The sequence below is a fragment of the Salvia splendens genome, chromosome 13, assembly GCF_004379255.2.
Source record: "Salvia splendens isolate huo1 chromosome 13, SspV2, whole genome shotgun sequence".
NCBI lineage: Eukaryota > Viridiplantae > Streptophyta > Magnoliopsida > Lamiales > Lamiaceae > Salvia > Salvia splendens.
The window spans coordinates 14409769-14437446 of record NC_056044.1 but is presented as its reverse complement, the minus strand read 5'-3'; the positions used below and the strand labels follow the sequence as shown (position 1 = coordinate 14437446).

The window sequence follows — 27678 nt, the reverse complement described above, 5'->3', positions numbered from 1 at the left end:
CGAATTTTTTAAGTCAATATGCAATATAAGCAATTGGTGAAAATTATAAATTTTACATGCAAATTGGCAGAAATTTTGAAATTTTATGATTTGTTATTCAAAATTTAAAATGAATGAAATAAATCTAAAAGTGATTATTTTTGTGATTTAAAAGACAATGAACTATTTAATCAACCATATATTGATTGTACCATGTTGGGGTGTATTGTACCATGTTGGGGTGTATTGTACCATGTTGGGGTGTGTTTTACAGTAGAGAGATATGAGTAGTGATTAAGAATTTGCATCAAAATTTAAAACTAAAAATATTGAATCTCACCTCTATTGTCCTCCCCAATTTTGCATACTAGTTTAATTTTGATTTCGAAATCTGTTTCATTCAGAATTTTAATGACACATAAATTAAGTGTGGTTATTGTTACCATTTTACAATAATTATAATGTTAATGATAGTAATTAATGTAATCAAGAATGAAGCAAAAATACAATGTCAATGGAAACTCAGCAACAAAACTCAGCATCTATATTGTATTGTATCAGAAGAAATAAAACAAAATTGAAGAACACTCAGTACGTCAATGAAGTGATTACCCATCGTTTTCGGCAGTAGAAGCAGAAGACGATGGCGGAGAACTGAAGTAACGGCGGAGCTGCTTCGTCAGAATTGCATCCGCAGGACTGCAAAACCACAGCCATGGCTCCGGCTTCATCGGCGCCGGAGTTGAAGAAGACGGCCGAGAATTGAAATTGCCAAAATAAGTGCGGAGCTGCTTAATCACCACTGCATCCGCTGGACTGCAAAACCACATCCACGGCTCCGGATTACCTGTTGAAAACGAGCTTTTTTTCGGTGATACTTCCATGGCTTTATCGCTCTCAAATTTCTGTCAATGAAGTTATATCGAAATTCTGTCAATTGCAGCTTCTCCCAAAATTCTGTCAATTGCAGCTTCTCCCAAAATTCTGTCGATTGCAATATTTATAGAGTAAAAATCAGGTGTTGGCGATGGAAATTTTTTTCGCGTTTGATTAGGATTTGGCAATTAGGTTAGAATTAGGAGTAGAAATTGAACAGTTTATTTATGGATATTGTTGCTATGTGCCCTACTTTTAAGCATCAATATCTTCAACCGTATCTCATTATTTCCTTACCGATTCAAGGTTTAAAGTTTCCTTTTATTCAATTAATCAATATTAGTATTTATTTAATTTAATTTATTGTAAATTAAAGTTAATTATGTTGTAGGTTGCTGCAGATTACTCGCAGTAGCAGAAATCGACTCGGCTCGGCACCACAGCAAAGAGAGAAAGTCAAAATCAGTTCTTTTCTTATTCTTTTTTTTTTGCCGCCATTGCGAAGCTTACATATTTATTGCGAGCAGCGAATCGATTGTTCAGTTTAACCGAAAAAAGAAGAACGATTATTCAATTTTCTGATGTGCTATGTCCTGCTTCCAATCAGCCGTCGTCGCATTGCAGACTGATTACCCCAAGGCCGTCGTCTGGTCGGAAGAGAATTTGGTGGCGGTGGCGTGTGGCGCAGCTGTTATAATTCTGGTAAAGTTGTGTACTTTCCAACTTATGTGCTGCTGTTTGAATTTGATGTTGCATAGTTCAGTTGGTTGGTTAATAGTTGAGCAATTGCATTGTTTTTTTGTTTAGAATCCTCATACTCCTAAAGTTCGAGGTGTGATTACCGTTCCATCTAGCAATCGCTTTCCCACTGGGAAGATTGATGTTGATGGCGGAGGTATGCTTTGTAATTAAGCTTAGCCTAATCATATTGATAGATGTAGGATGGATTGTGTTTCTAGTTGTCTCAGCCTTTTTTTGTTGATTTGAACATAGGTGCGGATTTGCTAAATGGGTGCTTGCTTCCATATCATTTATCAAGGGAAACTCGTCCTTGTGTTCGGTTGATTTCTTGGTCTCCTGCAGGTCTCGCCAAAGATGTTGGGTACTAATATGAACTTTTTCAGCTTTGAGTAATTTTGTGCTTGTAACATCATAACTGCATCCATAGAGCTAATCACCCTCTCCCTACCCCCAAATAAATGAGGCGGTTGTTTGCTTGCTCTTTGCACCACCAGTGGGCATGTGAAGCTTTACCGCCGTCCACATTGTTCTCCGGAGTGGATAGAGGTATGTATATAGTGAAGCTTCAATTTGCAATCTCTTAATCAGCATGATTTGAGGGATCCTTAACTCTATAATCTTATTTTCTGAAGCTCATGCAATGAAACTAAGATTAGATTCTATAAAATGTTGACTGATTTTAGTTTTCTCCTGTTTTGGTCTCTGAAGGTTGTGAATATATCTGAAGTGTTATATAATTACTACAAGAGCACCAATTTTGGGGAGTGTCAAATTGTACCCTTGGAAGGTTCTGACGTGAGTCGTTGCTATTGGTTTCATATGTGGCATATGCTACAGATTATTCATTCTTCATGGCATACTATGCATTCACCCTCACTCATTTGTAATTATTTTTGCTTTTTCTTGTACAGGTTATACCAAGACAAGATACTGCAAATAAGGGTACACATTTGAGAAGACAAAAAACAGCTAATGTAATGTGCCCTCTTCATCGACTTTCTAATTCCCTATAGACAACTATCCAGTAATCATTATCCACATTGAACCAGTGATTTTGTGCTGCTGGATTAATTTCTAATTGGGCATTCTCAATATCTCTTTGTCCATTACTCTTAAAGTTCATTAAACACTAATGTTTCTCTTGATATCATTTATCAGGTAGTATCAGAAGACCATGAAAATTTGGGTGAGAAGAACAATTGGCAAATTGTTTCCTCCTCTTTCTATGAAGGGGACCCTCTGGAGGAAGTGACGGAAGACTGTCTTCCATTAATATCTGCACAGCAGTATGCTTCTCGCAATGAAATGCTAATGTCACTTATTATTGCTTGGTCTCCAATTCTGGAGACATTTGGAAACGATGTGGCTTTCAGTGTTGTTAAAATCGCGCCCCGAGAGCGCTTGGGTCGCGGGTCGCAAGGGTCGAGACCGACGTCGCCCCATTGTGGGTGGGTGGGTCGAGATTCAGGGGTCGCCGTCGGGGCGGCTGAGGCGGCTGGGGCGAGCGGCTGGGTCGAGCGGCTGGGGCGAGCGGCTGGAAGAAGAAGATCCTCGGCCATGGCTGCTCAGAAATGGGTCTGTGACTCTGTGAGAATGAAGAGAGAAGAAGGGATGGGAATGAAGAAGAGAAGAAGGGGGGTTTACCGAGACAGGAAATTTTAAAAGTAAAGTAGGCAGAAGCTATAGCTAGGGCTTCTAGGACCTATAAAAGTTAATAATCATTTTCTTCCACCTTCATTTTTTAATATTAGTATTAATATTGGTTGTCAAGATTCTCTATTCTTTAAATAGAATTAGTTCCAATTTAAATAAAAAAATACCTTTAATTACCAATCAAAATTACATTCAAATCTAATTAAATATATTGTGATGTTCTAATTAAATTAAATATATGTTCATTTTTATTTAACTATATAACTAATTTCTTAGAGAATTGCAGCTGCGCTTTATCTATTTGTTTAATTTAAAATTGCATTTTATAAATTACTATATTAATTTGAGAATTATAATTAAATTTATTAATTTTGCATCTAAATAGTTATAAATTTAGGTTTTAATTTGTAATTTATGATTTTTTTAATATGAGTGGAGATTTATTGATTTTCATTATTTATTATTATTATTATTATTATTATTATTATTGTTATCTAAAGTCTCTAAAAGATATTAATTTAAGACAATTGTTTCAATTATTTATTGTGTTATGACTTATGAATTGTTTTGATATTTTGATCATTTCTATTTTCCATTTTATCTATATTCACATGAATTGCATCTACATTTATATTATTTGATATATTATAAACATTAGAGCAATATATTTATTTTATTTAATATTAAAAGGCAAAAAAATTAACCTAGCTTTGTGGGTCTCTCGACCCCGTCGACCCGCGACCCGAATTTTCACCTCATCGACCCGATGCGCCCCGCGACCCTAACAACACTGGTGGCTTTTCCTTCTAGCTCTTCTAACTGCTGCTCAATTCTTGCTGTTGGTGGAAAGTGCGGTAAAATTTCATTGTGGAGAGTTCGTGCACCTGATTGCTATTCTACTGATAATGCTGGGCACGCGAGTGAGGTTCGACTTTTTGGCCTTGAGAAGGCACATGATAGCTGGATTACAGCAATTAGTTGGGTTAGATATGGGTCTAATGATTCAATGACCCAGTTTGCATTGGCTACTGGGAGTTCTGATGGTAGGTGCGTAATTTTATATTACCTTCCGGCTGACCTCTAAAATTAGTAGAATTTTGATTGCTCTTAAATAATCACCACGTGAGTAACTACCATATTAAGGTTATTAACAATGCACATGAGTAATTACTAACATGATTATTTTTCCCCACTTTATGCTATAATGTGAAGATCTGGCTGGTAAATGGTGAAAAATTACTCAAGGCGTCTGAAGTTATCAATGATTCATTATCATTGTTGAGGGAGGTCAGAATTGCTTCTCAGTGTCTTGGTTTTATACGTGATTCATTTTGGTCTTATCTTAAAATTAGCAATTTATCATCAAATTAGGCTGCGACTGTTGATTCTTCTATGATATCTGTACTTTCACTTACTGTGCCCGCTCGATCACCAACGAAATTGTTCTTGGCTATTGGCAAAAGTTCCGGATCCTTTGAATTGTGTACCCTTGACACATCTACTGGCAAATTTGACAATATTGGCTGTTATAATGCACATGACAGCACGGTACTGTTTTTTGGCCACTTGAATATTTATGAGTAATTTTTTTTTTGAAATAAACATCAGGTTTCTGGTTTAGCTTGGGCGTTTGATGGACGTTTGTACAGCTGTAGTCAGGTACAATATTCGATAGTAAATGTATTATGTCACTTATGTCAGGTGATGGTCCGATAAAACGTTCCACGCTTGAAAATTATGTGACTTATGTCATAGTACATCATGTTTTATTACCACTGGCAATTGGGTTGCTTACCAAATCTTTCTGATAATTGTCATTGTTGCTTTGTCTTATGATGCTAAAAGTCTTAAAAGTTAACAAAAAAGAGAGTGATTCTATAGGCAATTAACTTAACTGTTTTACATAAATTCTCATTAATTCTAGAATAACTCCTTGAAGAGCTGAATTTTCGTTGGAGAATCTCTGTCTGAAGTGCCACTTCCCCGAAGCAGTCCTGGTTTGAAGAGCTCCACAGAGGTATGAGATCACCTTTCCTGGTTTGAAGAGATTGTCTTTGTTTGTGAACTAATACTAAACAAAAAATACAGTTCGCTCATGCATTAGACTCTTGCTTTGGTCTATCGGTATCTCCTGGAAATTTGGCAGTTACTGTGGTATGATATTTTTGTCCTCTCCTTATTTATTATAGCCAGAAGTATCATGAAAAGCCAACATCTACAATTAAGGCAGTGAATGTAAAGAGCAGTTTTGGGAATGAAAGGAATGCTTATAAATAGTAATATGCTAATGAGATAGATAAAATACAGACATCATGCTTTCCTATATAACAGCCTTAGGCAGAATGGATGGCTGAAAAGTGTATGCCCTCTCGTTGCAGGTTCGCAGATATGACAGTGATCTACTAGATCCGATGTATGAAGGAAGGTGAGTTTTTAGACTTCTTTTTTTTTGTAGCCTGTTGTTAATATATACCTACACTTGTGCATATTTATGCGCCAAGAGATACATGGTGGTATATTCACCTAATATTTGCATTTGTCAATATAATTTCCATATCCACTGTGGTAAATATCTTTGGTATTCTGCAAAAATGTCAAAACTAACTGCCTAGGATTTTAGTCTGCACATAGTAATCATTAACTCACCCTTAGAGAAACCAATAGAATGATATTAGAAATATTTTTGAAGTGTGAGAAAGCAGAGCATCCTCTTTCATACCATTAATTATTGTAGAAATATTCATTAAAAAAACCGAAATAATATTACAAATTACAAATAAAATAAAAATTACATAATTAAAATCCTAAAAAATAAAAATTACATAATTAAAATCCTAAAAATTAAAAATTACATAATTAGAATCCTAAAAATTAAAAATTACATAATTAAATCATAAGTGACTGAATTTCGTCCAAATGGATGATGAATGTGTGTATTTATAGATGGTTTTGGGATTAAATTTTTTTTAAAAAATTTCAAAAAAAGGGTAATAAAACTGCTATATTTTTGGGAATCTGAAAATATTTTTTTTAAATTTTTGGTATTATTTTCGATTAAAAAAAAAAGAAATGCCAACGGCCAATAGAAACACGTCACGTCGCTCTGCTCGCTGGCACGGACGTGCTCTATGCATAGAGCACGTCCGTGCCAACGGCAAGGCGCAGCGGCGGGCAAGCGTTTCATTGTCATCGGCAAGGACGGACGGTGAGCTTGTGCTCACCGTTGCATATGCTCTAAATAACATCAACAAACTAGAACAACCACCGCCTACAAAGTTGAATGAACCACAACTCACCAAGAATACGAGCCAAAAAGCCATCTTTATATTAATCAACAAGAAGAGAATTGTCACTTCAATTGTATCCTGATCATTTTCTATGTTATGTGGGTTATAAGATCCACCGAAGTGGAAAGTCTTAACCGGATGTGTTGGTAACAGATAAAGCCCGAAGGCTGTTCCCGTCCCTGTCGGGGGAGATGCCAACCATCTCTCCTTTCTACGAACACATTTTCTATGTTATGTGAGTTCTTGCATAATTGCCCGAATGAATAAGAAAAATATCGATACTACCCTTTAATCCATAAACCAAGCTTCTACTGAATAACTTTTTTTATCGACATTCTAATATAGTTTTATCTTTTCAAAGATTACTTTATTCTGAGTCACAAGATGGACCAAGAGATAACATAGAAGAGAGAGCTCCAAATTTTCTCATCAAGTCTCTTGGATGGTGCGTCTATCCATATGATAAAGCAAGATAATGGATCATTGGGCAAGCAAAAGACGAGATTCTACCACAGGCATCCAAAATGCTGGATTTGCATCAAAAAATAATGTGGTGGATTGCTTCGAGTTTCTCCTTACACAAAATGCAAAACTCATCTTCGACTTATGTTAAGTTAAATCTAAAGAGTCTCTCCTCCGTGTTTAATTTGACAAGACAAGCCAAACTAAAATTATTTAATACTAGTATTATAAAGTACAAGAGCATTATTTGGACAACTTATATACACTAAGCTTAGACCGCCATCAAAGATTTCATTGTTATATATCAACTTGTCTAAATAAGACATTGAAAACATGGAATATAACCGTGTTCCCTTTAACTAAATTTAATATGGTGTGACTCATTCTCTACGAACAAGACTTTAAAAACATTTTTTTCTATTTCTCTCTTACTTTACCAATTATGCATTAAAACTCGTTTCGAGCTAGATGTTCATACTTTTCATGATCAGATGGAATATTAGTCTTATAATGAAACATGAGTGAAATAAAGTTAGTACAATATCAGGCTCATTACCAAAAATAATATAAAAGGTAAATGGAACATTTATTGGTGGACAAACGAAAATGGTTAAATGGGACGTTTATTGGTAGATGGAGGTAGGCATGCACAAACCGGCCCGGCCAGCCGGTTAACCGGCGGTTCGGAACCGCCGGTTCATGAACCGGAACCGGTGGGTTGAACCGGCAGAAGGGTCGGCGGGTCGTAAGGACCGGTTCAGGTTCGGCAATATCTTGAACCGTGAACCGGCGGTTCGGCGGTTCGAACCGCCGGTTCAAAGGGTCGCACAATGTAAAGTAGGCTAGGGGTTCGTAGGGGTTCAGGTAGGGTTTGGGTAAACCGGCGGTTTTCGATGGGAACCGGGGGTTTTCCGGGAAACCGGCGGTTTTCGTCAGAAACCGCCGGTTTTCGGTCAGAAACCGCCGGTTTGGCAGCCGGTTTCCGCCGGTTCCGGTGACTTTTCAGAGGCTATGTCGTAGGTGCAGTGTTTAGGCCTGCAAAACCGGTCATAAACCGCCAGTTTTCTGACGCAAACCGTGGACGAACCGCCGGTTCCGGCGGTAAACCGGCGGTTCGGCCGAATTCAAATTTCAAATTTTTTTTTTATATCCAATTTTACTCCTATAAATACCTCACTTCTCCTTCATATTTCCTTACCCCATTCTTGTGTTAACAAGGATTTCATTCTCAATCTTCATTTCTCTATTCTCTCCTCATTCTCTCTAATTGCGCAAGTTTACGTTTCAATTCTACACTTTCTACTCACTACTAATCTACTATATTTGTTGTTGTGCTCATAATTTACCACTTCTTTTATACTTCATACATATTTCATTCCAAGTCCATACTACTTTCATTTATCAATATGTCTTCTTCTCGTGGTGGATCGGGACGTGGTGATCGGGGCAAGGGAATAGCCCAAGATCAAAGTACTACGCGTCCCTCAAAATCTCGACGACCTAGTCGTCGAGATGTTATGGAAGAGGTTTCCCGATTGGCAGCCGAACGCATGCAAGTAAATAATGAAAAATTTGTTTTCCAATTCATATTTTGAAATTTCATTAAATTTTTTTTTTTGCGTTCATACTTTTAACTTCTACGTACATAATATTTGTAGATGGAAGAAGTTCATAGGACCGCCATGCTACTTGCTGAAATGCAACAAGGTGGGGGTAGGGGAGGTCGTTCCCAACAAGATGAGGAGTTCGACGTTACTATATCGTCGGACTCGGACAACAATGAGGATAGATCGCATTCTCTTATTCCTTCTAGCACCGGCGGAAATGAGGAGATGCCTCCCCCTCCTCCACCCGCTACTAACCCGACAAAATCTTTGAAATCGGACATTTTTGTCGAACACTACAAGAGGGTCCCGGTGGTGATTCCAAATCCTCACGATCCGAACTCTCAAGAAGAGACTTCGGAGTTTCATGTTTACTGCAACTATTGCGATAAAGTGTACAAATGGTCCGCCGGTGGTGGATATGGCACCCTCCGTCGCCATTTGGTGACAAAGCATCCGGTAGAATGCGGCACTACCTCTACCCAAAGCCAACTAAACTTCCAACCCGTCGGCTCGGGTTCGTCAGGTACGCCTCTATTTAAATATGAGAAAAAAATTTTGATGATACAATGACTAGATGGGCGGCTATGAAGCATTTGCCCTTTAATGTTTTTGATGACAAAAGTTTTGAGGTTACTATGCAAAGTGGTTTGAATGTAGCAATCAAAAGAATAGGTAGAATGACCGTGCAACGATCTACCGTTCGGCAATGCTTGGAGAAAAGGGTAGAATTATCACGTTATTTAGTTAACTTGGGCCACAGAGTGAACATTTGCTCAGATGTTTGGACGGATTGTTTTAACCGTCATTCATACATGGGTATTACGGTTCACTTTGTGGACAATAGTTGGACTTTGAACAATCGTTTAATTGGTTTTAGAGAATTTGAAACTCCACACAATGCACCCGAAATTGCTTCTTTGATTATACAAGTGTTGAATGAGTTTCAGTTATGCAACAAGATATTTTCTATTGGTTTTGATAATGCAACTGCCAACACCGCAAGTATCGCCGATTTGATTGCGGCTTGTACACCGGTAATTGGAGGTAAGTATTTTCATCAAAGATGCATTTGCCATATTTTAAATTTATGTGTACAAGATGCGCTTGAATTATGGCAAAAACATGTTTCTCCTATTAGAAATGCAGTTAGATTAATACATCAAAAGCCAACTATTGGCAAAGCATGGAAGAAATATTGCCATCAAAAGAATGTCAGGTACACGAATTTTACTATGGATGTGTCTCATAGATGGAATTCGACATATGATTGTCTGAATTCTACTTTGACACATAAAGATGCTTTATGTGATTTTTAGAACTAATCCCTACCGTGATTTATATCTTTCGCATAGTTGTTGGGATAACAGTTTAACTTTATTTAAATTGTTCAAATATTTTAAAAATGCTACTGTTGAATTGTCGGGTGTTTATTATTGCACTGCTGTTCGTGTTCTGGAGCATTGCATGTACATATCCCTTGGTTTTAAAACTGCAATGAAAATTGCTTCCTCTTCTCCCGAGTTAATGTGCGTTTTGTATTATATGATTGAAAAATGGCTCAAGTATTTCAGTGAGATTCCTAACGTGTTTTTTATTGCAAAGGTATTGGATCCAAAATGGAAATTAGCAGGTACCTCTAGAATTTTAGATTTTTATTATAACAATTTGAGTTCAATTGATCTTGGTCCCCTTCAAGCAATCCAATCCGATACCAGTGACGAATTTGGAGTCGACCTCTCAGAAACCTTTCAAATAAACCTCTCGGACCGGTCAGTTGTGCAACAAAACCTCGAGTTTAACTTGCGCTCTCTCTACACCGAATATGAAACCAAGTATAACACCACTCACCAAGTCAGAAGACCCCCTCCTCCACAACATAACTATTGCTTTGCATTTCAAACCGATTATGATGACCCCGACGCGCAATCCCAACTAGCCGACCTATACAACTACAGCACCGGCGGAAGGTCCTCAGGTATGGTCAGTGAATTAGATTTATATTTTGATTCACTCTTTTCCTTTGGTGATGAAGGTCCTACTCCTCCCGCCCAAATCGACGTCCTCGATTGGTGGGGAACACACGAGAAAGATTTTCCCATCCTTGCTTCAATGGCCGAGGAGATTTTTTCTGTTCCGACTTCCACCGTAGCCGTCGAGTCCGCTTTTAGTGTTGGCTCGCGCGTGTTGGATGAATCAAGAAGTAAGCTCTCGACGAAAAATATGGAAGCCGTGATGTTACTTGATGATTGGGTCAAAGCTGACGTCCGAGAACAAGAAAATGATTGGGATGATCGTCAAGAGGGATCACAAGATGAATTCACCGGGGATGAAGCTTAGGCCAACCGTCAACCGCCGCAGGCCAAGCCAAATAGGTAAGTAAGATAAGAGAACTACGTGGACTTTGATTCCCTAATGCAAATGAGCAATTGGGATACGTAGGCACCTCAACTTAAATTTTAAATTTAAGTTGAGCTCAAGTCCTTTTTCTTTTATTTCTTTTTTTTCCAATTAATTCCTACTTTAAAAATATGCAAATACAATTACATAATTGTATTTGTATATACTCTAGTCGATGAAGTATATTTCTCTATACGGCTAAATGAGGGAAACTTTTGACAATTCTACTATAATTGTTGATTGTTAGACGAAACTCAACATTTAAAGTTGAATTGCTAAAGGTGTCCTTAATTTAGTTATGTAGAAATATCTTCTTCGCCGGTTAAGAGTATATATATAATACACTTATACGTTTAAGAACTTCAACGTCGTTCTTGTCATTTGTAATTAGTTGTTGACTAGTAGTCTCATTTGTATTTAAATTTTGTTTAAGACTTCAAGACCGGCATATGTTTTAGATTTGTAATTGTTGTAACTTGTAAACATGCAATTTCAATAAAATTGCAACTGTAGTCATATTTTTTTTTCAATTTTATTTACTCACATTTCATACATAAACAACTTTGAAAGTGTAATGTAATTTGATTAAAAATTGAATAGTTGAAAAATGCAAAAAAAAAAAAGTCGACGAACCGTCGAACTTGCCCTGAACCGGCGGTTCGTGACCCTTGTGCACACCTAGATGGAGGGTATATCTTAAATACAATTTGAGAATTAAACTAAATTCTGTAAATTTGGTCGACAAATCATAATGATCTAAATATTAGCGTCAATTAACTGAACTTACTCTCGACAAAAGGTTTGTTAGCCGTTCTTTTAGCACAAAGTATCACAAAAGTAGTGAATTCGACATGCATCTAAACTTGCTTGCTTTTTTACCAAACCTTCCAAATTAAAGTTTTGCTCCACATTCATTGAATAATCTTATTGAGTAATATTGGATGAACTTTCATAATGTACTACGTATTTTATAAGCACAGAATTTATTTACAGCGGTAATTTCAAATTATGAAATTTCGATAACAAAATACTCCAATATAAATACTCCCTCAGTCCCACTATGCACTATTTTCTTTTTAGTCCGTCTCACTAGAATATACACTTTCTAATTTTAGAAACTCTTTTTTATCTAATGAGGTGATACTCATTCTCCATTAATAATACTTTAATTACTTTTTCTCTCTTCCTTTTTCTTACTTTACCAATTTTACATTAAAACTCATGCTGAACCTAAAGTTCATATTCTCCAGGAACGAAGGGAGTATCATCGTAAGCCCAGAGTGTTGTGTTGAAATGGGAAAGTCAGAACCAGATCATGAAAAGGTTAAAAACTAAGTATATAGCTTCAAATTACTTTATATAGCATAACATTTGCCAAAAACTAATAACATACTCCACTGAGTCTTTTTATCATAAAAATAATGAAAACTAAGCTAGTTGAAGATTTGTAAGTCTATATAATTCCTCCGTCCCACTTAAGATGTCTACATTCTTGAGTGACACGAAATTTTTGGAGGAGTTGTTATATGGAGTAAGTAGAAAAAAAAAAGATGAGTGGTTGATTATTTTAATGATGAGAGATAAATTTATTTCTAAATATAGAAAGTGTACATCTTGAATTAGACAACTTAAAAAAGAAAGGTTGAGTGGAACATGGAGTATAAAGTTAGTGTTTCTTATGTGATGTGTCTAATTAATTTATAAGAAAAAGAGAGAGAAAAAATGGGAGGAAAGAAAATATTTTTACAATTATGATTAACTAAATTCGACACACCACATAATACTATATTCCTATCACTAAATTTCTACTCATCCACAACAACATAAAAATAAAAATAAAAAACAATTATTGTGACATTGCGCCAAAAAACCCAAGTATTTTACAATATTAGAATCCAATACTAACTTTTAAGGATGTATAAATTTTTGGACCAAAGTGAAAACCAATTAATTCTTGATTGCAAGACTTAGTTGCTTTTAATAAACGCGTTATATACGGCGATGAACATAATCCTCGTACACGCAATATGGAAGGGCTTTACTATATTTATTAAAATTTTGGTGTCACATCGTCCAATATTTATCGGTGACAATCACGTTTCTGGTTTTATGATTATGATTTAATAAATTCAGAACATCCACTGCAAAAGGTTGAAAAAAAAGTTTAATGCAACTTGATTACTTGAAGCACCGCCGAAAGCCTAATCATGTTATATGGGACTACTCAACATAGCAAGGACAAATCACAAAAATGATTTTTCTTGAATAAATTATCAAATTTATCTAAAAATGAAAAAAAAAAGCCGTGAATAGAAATAATGTTGATTTTGATATGCAAACCAAAATGAAAAAATAAATAAGAGACTTTTTTAATGTTTTAATCGATCGTATATTTCATCTTTTAAACGTATCAATTCAATATATCGCTAAAAATCAATTACAGCAATTGCTTTTAAAAAAAATAAATTGTAGGCGTTGATAAATTGGAGCTTTGAAGTAAACTTGGATCGCAACAGTTAAAATAATCAAGATAATGATATACTAGTAATTAACAACTTTTAAGATCCTGACATGAAATATTGGATATCGATCTATTTTCTTGTTCTAAAATAATAGAGTCCAACACAATAGATATAAAAATAAGAAAATTATTGTCCATTTCTTTTTGAAGTAGAGTCGAGCCCACCCGACCCGATTCAATCATGAAAACCGTTACTAATAAACGTATGATTTTGGCCATACATATAATTATGGATTTTATGGGTTGGATTAATCTATCTGGTTAAATCCATTGTCTATGATGTGATCAGTGACTCTATATCCAATGTCCATCTACTACAATATTGTCTAAATAATTAATGATGTGGCATATTAGAATTCACATGTACTTCCTTCGTCCCAAGATAGACGAAACTGATGGAGTACGTACTAAACAAGCCCAACAGCAGTAAAGCCCATCAGCCTAAAGCCCAAGAAAGAGTATCAGTTCGGCGTTACCAAAGAGTTCGGCCCCAGCCTATAGCTCGGTAAAAGCCGACCAATCAAGCTCTACAAAGCTGCTCGGCAATAGTTCAGCAGTTCGGTCTCAGCATCGGCAAAAGCTGCTCGGCAATACCGAACTGGGAGCCACGACCTCCACTACACGATCTATCTAGTGGTGGACCCATGCAGGCTCTCATGACCTCCACGACATCCACGACATAATTACTGATGATGTAAGCCACTGCCTAGTTAGTGGCCATGCAGGATCTCATGACCTCCATGACCTCCACGACTTAGGGTGGTGATGCAAGCCACGATCTCAGTTCAATATATAAATAGAACTTAGATCTGATAGACCAGGATTTACTAACTCTAGAGATAAAAGATCATATAGCAAGTCTGTGTTGTAAGCTGTAATCCCAGATCAAGCAATACAATCTTGCCCTCCCTTCTTCCCGTGGACGTAGATTTACTTCAGTAAATCGAACCACGTAAATTCTTTGTGTCGTAGTCTTTATCTTCTACCAGCATTTACAAACATCAGAAATTCGCGGATTCGCCACTGGCGCCGTCTGTGGGAAACCAGAGAACCAAATCTGTGATAAAGCGAATTTTTGATCCTTTTTCCACCACTAAAAAAAAAAAAAAAAAAAATGCATACCAGATCACATAACACCCGTGCCTCCGTCCGTGATAACCATGAGGAAGCTAATCCAGCAGCCCATAGGCCTGGAAAGCAGCCTCGTGAGAAATCTGTCTCCAGTTCTCACGAAGAAGGAACAAGCCACTCCAGGAGAGATCGCATCGAGTCTTCCCAGCAGCCCGATTTAAATGAAGCTGTCAAGCTGTTCTTGGCCGAGAAGCAGGAGGAGTTCTTAACCTTCCTGCAGAAGAGCCAACAGCCGGAGAAGACAACGGCGGATTCTCCCTCCTCATCCAGACATGAAAGTCACTACCGCAGTAGTGACGTGTCTTCCAGGAGAAAGAATCCTCAACCCCGACATGTTCCTGTTCCTCCTCGGTACCGGAACCACAGGAGAACTCCATCTCCTCCGTACCGAAGAGATGTCGGGTTCGCCATGTACGGAGCATTAAAGACTCCGTTCTCGGACGATATCACCCGAACTCCTTTGCCGCGGAACTACCGGACACCGTCAATGACTTATGACGGGCTAGTGGATCCTCATGATTTCTTGGGATGCTATCAATATAATATGGCGAACCAGGGTCTCAATGAGGTCCATATGTGCAAGCTGTTCCCCGAGCTGCTCATCGGGAACGCCAGAAGGTGGTTCGACAGCCTTCCTCAAGGCAGCATTAGATCCTACCGAGATCTAATGGATGCTTTCCATAGGAGGTTCTTTCAGAAAGCGGAAGCCCGAATTACTTCGGCTCAGCTGCTTTCTATACGTCAAGGTCGCGACGAAAAGATCAGCGACTTCCTGACGAGATTCCATAAGGAATCCCTACAAGTAGATAATCTCAATGATCTACTTGTCATTTCGGCATTCCAAAATGGAATCCTGCCCGGAGCTCTCTACAGAAAGCTCGTGGAGTGCGGTCCGCAAACAGCTCAAGAAATGTGGGACATTGCGGACCAGTTTTCCCGTGCGGATGAGGCAGACCGTCGAAAACGGTCTTTAGACAGCTCATCCCGAGAAGAGAAAAAGAAGCCCGATCAAAGCGGCCAGGTGCTTCCTCGCCGAACTCCTTTTGAAAGAATTCAAAGGGCACCGGTACAAGGCAGATTGGGGCCACGTCTCAATCCTGAGAAGCCGCCCGCTCAGTTCGTACCATTAAACAAGTCAAGAACGGAAATTTTCGAACTACATTCCGATATGTTCGAAAAACCAAAGCGGATGATGAAATCAGCCGCGCGGCGACCTCAGGATCAATATTGCTCCTTCCATCAAGCCCACGGTCACGATACCGAGGAGTGCCGAAATTTGGCTGCAGGTATTGATGTTCTTGTGAAAACAGGAACGTTAAAAAAATACCAAAGCAAGCAGCCGAAAAAGAACAAAAAGCAGAGAGGTGCGAACTGCAATCCTCAGGATCCGAAAAGGCATGAAGATCCCGAAGACGACGACGAGCCGCAATATGATGGAGTAATCCAGACTATTGATGCTCTCCCTGCCGGGAAGACTAAGTCGTCCCTAAAAGCAGAACGCAGAGGTTCCAATCAAGAGGAGCCGACACATAAAAGGCTGAAGAAAGACGAAGTGATTACATTTTCAGATGCCGATCCCGTCCCAGCCATCTCTCCTCACCAAGACGCTATTGTCATTCAAGCCGGAGTGGCAAACAAACTGATCCACAGAGTATTTGTGGATACAGGAGCGTCAGTCAGCGTTCTTTTTAAAGAATGTTTCGATAAAATGGAAGTGGATCCAGCTCGGCTCAGTCCGGCTCCACTTCCTCTGAAAAGTTTCGCCCAGGAGGACACCCGCCCTGAAGGTATTATCAGCCTTCCGATCACGGTGGGAAAAGCGCCTACAAGCTCCAATACGATGATCGAGTTCTTTGTGGTGAAAGCTCGGTCCCCGTACAACATCATCCTGGGGAGAGACTGGCTCAACACAGTTCGGGCCGTTTGCTCTACTTATCACCTCACCATCAAGATCCCCACTAAAGGTGGGATAGCGGTCATCCGAGGTGATCAAAAGAGAGCAAAAGAATGTCTGCAGATTGCGCTTAAAAGTGCCGAGCAATCAGTTCGGCACCATCAAGCATAGCAATCACAGCAACCGGAGTCAGAGGCAAGCGAGATGACCGAAGTCACTTCAGAGCCGAACTCAATGACCGTTCAGTTATACGAAGATGATCCATCCAGAACGGTCAAGATCGGCTTCACAGGAACGCCTCTACTCCGGGAAAAGACCATTCAGCTCCTCAAGGAGTACAAAGATGTCTTTGCATGGTCTTCGTTGGACATGACCGGAGTGCCCCCCGAGGTAATCACTCATCGGTTAAATATTGATCCTTCAATCCGGCCGGTAAAACAGAAGCAAAGACTCTTTGCGGCAGAAAGAAGCCAAGTCATCCATGACGAAGTCCGCCAATTACTAAAAGCGGATGTACTATTCGAGGTGAAATATCCTTCTTGGGTGGCCAATCCTGTGATGATCAAGAAAAAAGGAGGAGGATGGCGGATGTGCATAGATTTTACCGATCTAAACAAGCACTGTCCTAAAGATTGCTATCCCCTTCCGAATATAGATAAAAAAGTAGAAGCTTTGATCGGCTTCGAAATTTTCTGTTTTCTTGATTTATACAAAGGATATCACCAAGTGTTGATGGATGAGAGTGACGCTCCGAAAACAGCTTTCATTACCGATTTCGGCATTTTCGCTTATAAAAAGATGCCATTCGGTTTAAAGAATGCCGGAGCCACTTATCAAAGGATGGTAGACAAGCTTTTTCGGCACCTAATCGGAAAACAGGTTGAAGTGTATGTCGACGACATAGTTGTCAAAAGCAAAAGCACTTCGGAGTACGAAGACAACCTCAAATCCACTCTCGACGTGCTCCGAAAAGCCAACCTCAAACTCAACCCCCAAAAATGTACCTTTTTGGTAGATTCGGGAAAATTTCTGGGTTGTTGGGTTTCAAAGGACGGACTCAAGGCAAATCCCTCAAAAGTTCAGGTTATTCAGAACATGGCGATGCCGAAGTCCATACACGATGTGCAAAGACTAACTGGATGTCTAGCCGCATTGAATAGATTCCTTTCCCAAGCAGCCGAAAAGCAACTGCCGTTCTTCAAAGTGTTAAAAAAGGCACCAAAGTTTGAGTGGGGAGCCGAGCAGAAAAAGGCTTTTGACGAGCTCAAAAGTTATTTAGCCGAGCTTCCAATTCTCTCTGCTCCAACAGATGCCGAAGTGATTTTCTTATACTTAGCGGCATCCGATCAAACCATTAGCGCGGTGCTTGTACGAGAAGAAGGCCTAAAGCAGTTTCCCATCTACTTTACAAGCCGAGCATTAAGAGGTCCAGAAACAAGGTATCAACCTCTGGAAAAAATTGCTCTGGCGTTAGTAAATGCAGCAAGGAGACTGCGGCCATACTTCTATGCTCACAAGGTATGCGTCTTAACCGATCTGCCTCTTCGGCAAATTTTGACCAAGCCAGAAGCATCAGGCAGAATCGCCAAATGGGCCATAGAGCTGGGAGAACACTCAATCGAGTACCTACCTCGGAAAGCCATCAAGGGACAAGCCTTGGCAGATTTTCTTGCAGAGGCCAAGTTCGATCAAGCAATCCCTGTCATTGCCGAACAGAAAAATTCTGCCAATGCCGAACTAGCACAGCCCTTGGAATCCGAAGAGGAGCCGCCGGACTGCTGGAGCGGATTCGTAGATGGAGCTTCGAATAAAACGGGAAGTGGAGCTGGTATTCTGCTTATCGCTCCCGATGGACACGAGGTAACCTATTCACTTCGGTTCTCATTCCCAACCACTAATAACGAAGCCGAATACGAAGCCCTCCTTGCCGGACTCCAGCTAGCGCAAAGTCTATGTATCAAGTCTCTCAAAATCCATTGTGATTCACAAGTCATAGTGAATCACATGTTGGGTACAAGTGAAGCCCGTGATGAGAGGATGAGAAAATATTTAGACAAAGCGCAAAGCATTAGCCGAAGTTTCTCTTATTTTCGGATAATCCGCATTCCCAGAGCAGAAAACAGCCGAGCAGATACTTTAAGTAAGTTAGCCGCATGTCCAAGCTCAAAGATGGAGGAATTGATGCATCGAAGCATTGATGAAGCTGAGGTACATTCAGTAACCAGCTCGCCGAACTGGATGACGCCGATCTTACAGTATCTAGATCAAGGACAACTGCCCGAGGATAAGAGAGAAGCTCGGAAAATCACATGCCGAGCACTTCGGTACGAACTTCATGAAGGAGTCTTATACAGAAAGTCCTACCTTCAGCCGTTATTACGATGTATAGGGCCAGAAGAGACGGACTACATCCTCAGAGAAGTTCATGAAGGATCGTGCGGCAGCCACATCGGAGCTAGAGCTTTAGCTAAAAAAGTTCTAAGATGGGGATATTATTGGCCAACCTTGGTACAAGAAGCAGTGCAGCTCGTCAAGACATGCCCGAAGTGCCAAGTCCATGCAAATATCCCAAGGATGCCGCAGACCGATTTATCCACTATGCAAAGCCCTTGGCCTTTTATGCAATGGGGTATAGACATAGTAGGACCACTACCACAAGCTCCTCGGCAAATAAAATTCCTAATCGTTGCCGTGGACTACTTTACGAAGTGGGTGGAAGCTGAACCATTAGCTACGATAACGAGCTCGAAGGCATTGGATTTCGTCTGGAAGAACATAGTGTGCCGATTTGGCATACCCCACATCCTCATCTCGGATAACGGGACTCAATTCACCGACAAGACGTTCAAGAATTGGTGCCGAGAGCTGAATATTCAACAGCGGTTCACTTCGGTCTCTCATCCACAAGCAAACGGACAAACGGAGGTAACAAATCGTATCCTGGTGAAAGGGTTAAAAGCTCGGTTAGAACAAGCCAAAGGACAATGGGTAGAAAATCTCCCTCAAGTCCTATGGTCCTACCGAACTACACCCACAACCTCCAACGGTGAAACTCCGTACAGTCTGGTGTACGGCACTGAAGCCGTGATTCCTGTGGAGATCGGCATACCCAGTCCCCGAACTCTAAATTTCTCAGCAGAAATGAATGACGACGGACTGAGAGCCGAGCTAGATCTTGCCGAAGAAAGAAGAGAATTGGCATGCATAAAAGCAGCCAAGTACAAGGAGCAAGTAGCCCGGTATTATAACCAAAGGGTGAAGAAGCTGCAATTTCAAGTGGGAGATCTCGTCTTGAGAAACAACGAAGTAAGCCGAGCAGAAAAGCTGGGCAAGCTCGAACCCACATGGGAAGGTCCGTATCGGGTGTCAGAAGTCCTCGGCAAAGGGTCTTACAAATTGGCTTACATGTCAGGAGAACAGGTACCCCGAACATGGCACATTTCCAACCTCAAGAAGTTCCATTTGTAAGAGACAGTCCGGTCAGTCAGTCTTGAGTCCTGTTCGGTCAATGTGCTTTCTTTGGTTTGCTTGGTCTTTTTGTCTATGTGCGTTTTGTCTATGTGCGTTTTGTCTGTCTATGTGCGTGTCGTCTCTTACAAATGTTGCTGAGGTATCTTGTTCTTCGAAGGCTGATCCCCTTTTTAGAACATATATAAGCTAACGATTGTGAGTCAAAGCTTCTAAAGAGGATACAAGACCACAATTCAGCTTAAACAAGCAGTTCGTCTGAAACGAACTGCAATAAGCCAACGATTGTGAAGTCCAAGCTTCTAAAGAGGATACAAGACCGCAATTCAGCTTAAGAATCAAGCACTTCGTCTGAAACGAACTGCAACGAAAGTCCGATTCTCGCGATAAAACTTGCCTGAATTAGGACAAGGGAAAGTCCGATCCACGCGATAAAAACTCGCCGAATTAGGACAAGGGAAAGTCCGATCCCCAAATTAGGACAACGGAAAGTCCGATCCGAGCGATAAAACTCGCCAAATTAGGACACAAGACGAGTCCGGTCAAAGATGTTTATTTCATCAGACCAAAGACGAGTCCGGTCAAAGATGTTTATTTCATCAGACCAAAGACGAGTCCGGTCAAAGATGTTTATTTCATCAGACCAAAGACGAGTCCGGTCAAAGATGTTTATTTCATCAGACCAAAGACGAGTCCGGTCAAAGATGTTTATTTCATCAGACCAAAGACGAGTCCGGTCAAAGAAGAGTTCACTTCATAAGACCGAGGACAAACATCAACTTACCCCGTACCTTTATCCAGAATGCCGAAGTAATTCACTTCGCTTTTCGGGGGGGGTAGTGATGGAGTACGTACTAAACAAGCCCAACAGCAGTAAAGCCCATCAGCCTAAAGCCCAAGAAAGAGTATCAGTTCGGCGTTACCAAAGAGTTCGGCCCCAGCCTATAGCTCGGTAAAAGCCGACCAATCAAGCTCTACAAAGCTGCTCGGCAATAGTTCAGCAGTTCGGTCTCAGCATCGGCAAAAGCTGCTCGGCAATACCGAACTGGGAGCCACGACCTCCACTACACGATCTATCTAGTGGTGGACCCATGCAGGCTCTCATGACCTCCACGACATCCACGACATAATTACTGATGATGTAAGCCACTGCCTAGTTAGTGGCCATGCAGGATCTCATGACCTCCATGACCTCCACGACTTAGGGTGGTGATGCAAGCCACGATCTCAGTTCAATATATAAATAGAACTTAGATCTGATAGACCAGGATTTACTAACTCTAGAGATAAAAGATCATATAGCAAGTCTGTGTTGTAAGCTGTAATCCCAGATCAAGCAATACAATCTTGCCCTCCCTTCTTCCCGTGGACGTAGATTTACTTCAGTAAATCGAACCACGTAAATTCTTTGTGTCGTAGTCTTTATCTTCTACCAGCATTTACAAACATCAGAAATTCGCGGATTCGCCAGAAACATTTCTTTTGAACATAGGATTTAAGAAATTAATATTTAAAGAGTTAAAGTAAAGAGAGAAAAGTAGAGAAGTAAAGAGAGAATAAAGTAGGTGGAGAATAAAGTAAGAGACATGAGTTTTTGCTAAAAAGGAAAATGACTCACTTATAGTAAAACATCCCAAAATAGAATATGACTCGCTTATATTGGGACGGATGGAATAGTATTTTATACTCCCTCCGTCCAGCCACTGGAGGACGCAGAAAATGATATTAATATGGGATATATTTTTAAAATTTTCTCTAAAAGTTTATTTTTGAGTAATTTAAATTATTAATAGGGGCTTTTATAAAATAATTTGTATAAACTTTGGATAAATTTTTAAAATAGTTAATAGAAAAATATTAAAGTATTCGATTCATTAGGGGCTTAAGCCCTTTGTAGATTGTATGTACTTCCGCCATTGGTCTCAGCCTAAGTGAGACGTATTCCTTTTTGGTACGTCCCAACCTATGTGAGACGGTTCCTTGTTTTTGGCACCAATCACCTCACTCCTCTCACCTACTTTATCCTCTCATATCTCATACTTTATCATCTCTCTTACTTTATTACCTCTTTCTCTTTCTTACTTTATCATCTCTTTTACCTTTTCCTCTCTTTCTCTTTCTTACTTTACTTTCTCTCTCCCTTAATTACCAATAATTTAATTCCCTAAACACCATTACCTAAATTCTTGTGCCAAATAGAAACGTCTCGCTTAGGCCGGGACGGAGGGAGTACATGTCTATAGTCTATGTTGTAATCATTAATCATACTCTTGATTAAGCATAAATGTGGAGTATTTTCAAGCTATTTTGTTTTTTTCGTCGAAGAACTCTACAGACACATAAGAAATATCACATGAAATTTTCATGTTCTACAACACATATAATATTGAAATATTTTTGTTGGGAGACAAACATAAATTTTATGAATTGTTTTGGATATTTTGTTGTAATAATGCTTCTTATATTAGGACATATTTGGTGTCTGTGTAATACGTTGAGAAAGTAACTTGTCTCTACCCCTCTTGTACAATTATGTAGGAGTAGTATTTATTTTGGAAACATCCCAAGTAAAGTAAGATGATTTTCTTTTTTCTACATTTAACTGACTAAACATAAAAAAATTTCAAATTTTGTGTTGGAAAAAATTACAAAGTACAGAAGTAACAATATTTATATTGGACTATCACAAGTCTAAATAGTAGTATTATTTTTCAAAGTTTATTAGCAGAAGCATAGACTTCGTCTGATATGCGACGTCTACATCAGCGGTATAAAATTCTGCCCACAAATGCCTAATTTGTCATTGTTGATTTCCTAATTTCATAAATTGAATATATTTTGTATCTGTCATTGTGACAACGACATTAAATTATCTGGGTCCATGTTACTCTCTCCGTCCCGCACTACTCGCACGTATTTCCTTTTTGGGCGTCCCAAGTTACTTGCACTCTTTCCATTTTTAGTAAAAATTTTCACCTATAGCCGTCATTTTTTACTTTTCTATACACTCATTCCTTAATCTCCGTGCCGAAAAGGAAATGAGAGAGTAGCTCGGGACAGATGGAGTACTATTTTTGGCAATCATTAAACGCTTCATAGAACTGTATCTTTAAACGCTTCATAGAACTGTATCTAGCTGTATCCACTAGCTACTCAATAGTACTACTTATTAGTTAAAAGTTAAAACTCAGTCTATAATACTTATTTATTTATGAGTCTCATTTTATTTATATCATGAGTATTTATAAAATATTAAGAAGAGTTTGTAAAAAATAGACTCCCTCCAGTTCATTAAAAATGACGCACTTAGATAATGACATAAGATTTTAGGAGATGTTGTTTTGTGTGTCAAGTGAAGAGAGAAAATAGTACTCCCTCCGTCCAGTAATAAGAGTCCCGTTTTTCCGTTTTGGGACGTCCGGGAATAGGAGTCCCGGTTCTACTTACCATATTTGGACAATCTAATTACCCTACTTATTCACTTCAATTTCAAAAATGCCATTAAAAAACCCCAAATTGATTCCCTAATTTCCACCCCAACCCCCATTCTCTACCCTCATTTGCGAGAATTCCCATTCTCTCTCATTCTCACTCTCCCATTCTCTCTCGGGAAGCCTAATCCCTCGCCGCCTCCATCGCCTCCACCGCGCCGCGGCCATTGCCCACACTGCCTCTATCACGCCGCCTCCACCGTCTCCTTATCGCCCACCGCCTCCACCGCGCCGCCTCCACCATCCCATATCAAACCCGAATCGGTCGTCTCCTTCTCTCTCTGAAATGGAATACAGTCCAAAACATTGTCCCTTATCTCTCTCTCTCAGCGAACCCTAATCCTCTTTCTCTTCTTGAAATTAATTGATGTGTTAAGTGTAATTAGGGTTTTTCGACTGGTTGTGTGTCTGATTTGGACTATGGTCCAAAACATTGTTGTATTGGAGTATTAATTTCATAAAATTTCGATTCACATCGGGTTTGAATTAAAGTTTGGATTTTGCAGTGTGTATTGACTTGAGCTGGTTCTGTTCTTGGTGTTTAAATCTTCATATTGTGATTGTGACTGCAATTAGCGTGGTTTGTTTACTTTAAATCTTTGATTGTTGGATATATAATTTGGAATAAAAAATAGTGATAAAAAAACTAAAATCAGAAAATTATAAATTAAACATTTTAAGTGGACCCAAAATTCCACTATTATACACCATTTATTACACACTCCAATGCTTTCTTAAAACCCGTACCTTTTAGAAATGAGACCACTATTGCTGGACGGAGGGAGTATTATATTTACTTTAATATGTGAGAACTTTTTCCAGAAAATTAAATATATTACTATCTTTTATGAGATAAATTAAAAAGAAAAGTGTGACATCTATTAGCGGAGGAAGTATACGGATCAAACTTGTAAATATATACTAACTACTAAATGAAATTTGAGTAAAATGTGAGTATTATTAATATTTATAATAAAAAAAGGAATTAGGATTCTTATTCGCATATAGAGGGTGGATAGAGGGTGGAGTATTTAATTTGAATTACACATGCATGCGCATACTTGAGACATCTAACTAAGTGCATATATTTTTAATACTAATATTCTTGACTTCATCCATCATCTTCACAATTTCACAATTCCAATTGGCAATTTCCATTTAGTCAACACACACAGCTAATCTTCATTTTCGTTTGCAGACTTAAGAAATGTCATGACCCTAAAAGATTTAGTTAAATTATGAGATTTTTTATACTTTCTTCGTCTTATATTACTCGCACTTTTTCTATTTAGGCCATAAATATAAGATTGATTTTTTAGTATAATTGAATTATTAGTATTTTAAGTGTAATGAGATATCAGTAATACTTAATTAACTATAATATATAAATTAAAAACTATAACTCTTATTAAAATAGAAATAGTGTAAGTAGTTTGGGACGAGCCGAAATAGAAAAATATGAGTAAAATGAGACGGAAGGAGTATATTAATTTTATTATAAAATATAAATAGAATGAGTTAAATAAAATGTGAAGCTTAATTGTGGAGTTAATATTTACTAACCCATCAAAATTAGAAAATAGAACTTTAATTGCCAGATGTTGATAGTAGTATTTCTTATGATCAGTCGCATTGATTCGCACAAAAATATTAGTAGTACTATGTACTCCATATTGTTTATTTGAGGAATATAATGAAAATAAGTCAAATATGGCTGCGAACATTTGTTGTAGGTCCACCCATTAAGAACAAAGAACAAAGAACAAGAACAATCAAAATATGATTTGCAATAAAAAAAAGAGGAGATTATACGAGTATATCTCAATGAATATTCCCTCTACCCTATTATTTAGTTAGTTATTGATTTGTATATCTTTCCCATATAATTAGTTTCTTATTCCCTAAGTTAGAGTATTTAGCATTATAAATAGGGACTTTGTTATTCATTTCCTTCATTCAAGAAATATCAAATTATCTTATTTTCCTTTTATCGTGTTTTACTTTCTTTTGCAATCCTAAATTTTGGTTTGATCGACGGGCAAAGCTCCCGCGACTACCGTTTATCGTGTTGGGAATTTCACCCTTAACAATTGGTGCTTTCATTTGGTTCTTATCCTTCGAATTACTGCCCCCATGTCACGTTATGTGAGTAATCACGAATTAGGCATGCCGGCTTTGGACACCGATCGCACGGCGGAGTTCCAACATGATTATCATCTGCAACACTCAAATTGGAATGACTATGAACGTAGTGGTCAGCCATGGTCATCTCAAATTGAGTATTATCATTGGCAGCCATGCCAACCACCCTCGCAATTGGAGTCGCACGTGTGGGAACTTCGGGCGCAGCCGCGACGTCCACCAGACCCACCCAACGGACAGCTGCCGTATGCGCCGTCATACCAGGCCCGACAACCCACTTCCTGGGACCCGCCATGGCTGCGCCAGACCACCGTATATCAGCCATCGTTGTCCTACGATCCAGATATGTACTCGCCACCACCGCCCAGGCGCCATCCTACCTGCTGGGACTTGCCTAATTACTGGGAGACACCGGGACAACGCCCCTTCCATGAGGTCTCATCGTATGATCAGCCACTGCCCTATTCCACTAGACAGCCCACCTGTTGGTAGCCTTGTCCAGCTACTACCACGGCAAATCCGATTCTCGCACAGCTTCAACAATTATTGGAAGTGTGCTACAGGATGGAATCTCGCCTTGATGCAGCCGACCGACGCATCGACAACATGCTTCCTCCCGAGCTGTCCGAACCTGCACAGCCGTACGGCTCCCAAATTTTTGGGTCTGGGGACCTCGTTCAGTACCTTCCTCCATCAGGAAATAGCAAGGCTTCGCTGGTGCCGTCGGGTTTAGTCCCCTACAACTCATTGGCTCCGCTGCAGCAGTCGAGTACAACACCACCACCCTTTGCGCTGCTTCCCGATACCGCCCTCGAGCTGCCGACGCCGTCGCCGTACATTGCGTTGCAAAATACGCGATCAGAAGTTATTCCTTGGCAAGTGGAATATCGCTCGTCGGCTTATGCTCTGTCCAAGACTTCAACTGGGGATGTTTTGGAGTGTAATAAGAAAGAGATTTTGATTCATGACTGTGATCGAGTTGAGGAAGGATTTGATGATTCTTTGGAGAATATTCTACATTCTTCTTCTCGTTTTTGTTGCGTTGAAAATGTTGATATTGATGGGAATTTGGAAGTACAGGAAGATGATGTTGCGAGAGAATCGAAATTTGTAGAGGAAGAGAAGTCAATTTTGATTATAAAAGATAAATCTGTGCATATGTGTGTTGAAGAAGATGAAGCTCCGCCTGATCATGGAGATTTGACTCCCATGTAGAATTGGCTCAAGCTACTACCTGATGGGAGTTTGCCATGCATCAACGTTCGTGCTGCAATTCTGAGGATTTCTTTGATCCTCCAATTAGTTTGGATCAGTTTGGTCAAAGGGAACAACTGAAGAAAAAATGACCTTGGAAAGGACATTATGATTTTGTCTAAGCCGGATGAGGAGACCAGGAGCAACCAGAAAAATGCTCAAGAATTGGTTAACAAATGGTGCCATCTAATTTTCAATTAGAGTCATCACTCGGTGTATTTTTATGGGAATAATGAAGGGAGACCTTCAACTATTCGGTATGCGTTTGATCCAGGAGGAGATATCTTGCCGAACTTGTTGTTTTCAACTCTCTTCGTTGTGTCGTGGTTTCCACCTTGAGGACAAGGTGGATTTCAACCGTGGGGGAGTTGATATGAGCATATCTCTATGAATATTCCCTCTACCCTATTATTTAGTTAGTTATTGATTTGCATATCTTTCCCATATAATTAGTTTCTTATTCCCTAAGTTAGGGTATTTAGCATTATAAATAGGGACTTTGTTATTCATTTCCTTCATTCAAGAAATATCAAATTATCTTATTTTCCTTTTATCATGTTTTACTTTCTTTTGCAATCCTAAATTTTGGTTTGATCGACGGGCAAAGCTCCCGCGACTACCGTTTTATCGTGTTAAGGGAACTTCACCCTTAACCGGAGATAATTCTAGAGCTTGAATTTATGTCCTCCTCCAACAAACAATAAGAAAGGTATCTAGGTAGGTAGGGGGTTGGAAACTGAATACATATACATATATATACATATGCATATGATCG

The 27678-nt window shown here is 39.2% G+C and overlaps 1 protein-coding gene and 1 non-coding gene across 2 annotated transcripts; one reads left to right on the top strand and one right to left on the bottom strand.

Moving 5' to 3' along the window:
• Positions 1-409: 409 nt before the first annotated feature.
• LOC121760556 lies at positions 410-7754 on the top strand. Its single transcript, XM_042156203.1, has 15 exons — positions 410-1557; positions 1663-1750; positions 1849-1957; positions 2067-2142; positions 2305-2391; positions 2508-2570; positions 2755-3237; positions 4100-4300; positions 4462-4536; positions 4621-4797; positions 4858-4908; positions 5198-5266; positions 5338-5403; positions 5628-5674; positions 6898-7754. The coding sequence occupies exons 1-15, from the start codon at positions 1444-1446 to the stop codon at positions 7010-7012; spliced, it is 1821 nt and encodes a 606-aa protein (XP_042012137.1). The 5' UTR covers positions 410-1443; the 3' UTR covers positions 7013-7754.
• Positions 6628-6757, bottom strand: LOC121763101. Its single transcript, XR_006042349.1, has one exon. It is a non-coding gene; the product is annotated as a U6atac minor spliceosomal RNA (small nuclear RNA).
• Positions 7755-27678: the final 19924 nt, after the last annotated feature.

Excerpts from the sequence above, each read along its gene's own strand:
- LOC121760556 (XM_042156203.1), top strand. The coding sequence starts at position 1,444 with ATGTCCTGCTTCCAATCAGCCGTCGTCGCATTGCAGACTGATTACCCC. Across the intron at positions 2,571-2,754 it reads GAAGACAAAAAACAGCTAAT|GTAGTATCAGAAGACCATGA; the intron begins GTAATGTGCCCT and ends ATCATTTATCAG. Across the intron at positions 4,909-5,197 it reads GTTTGTACAGCTGTAGTCAG|TTCGTTGGAGAATCTCTGTC; the intron begins GTACAATATTCG and ends AAGAGCTGAATT.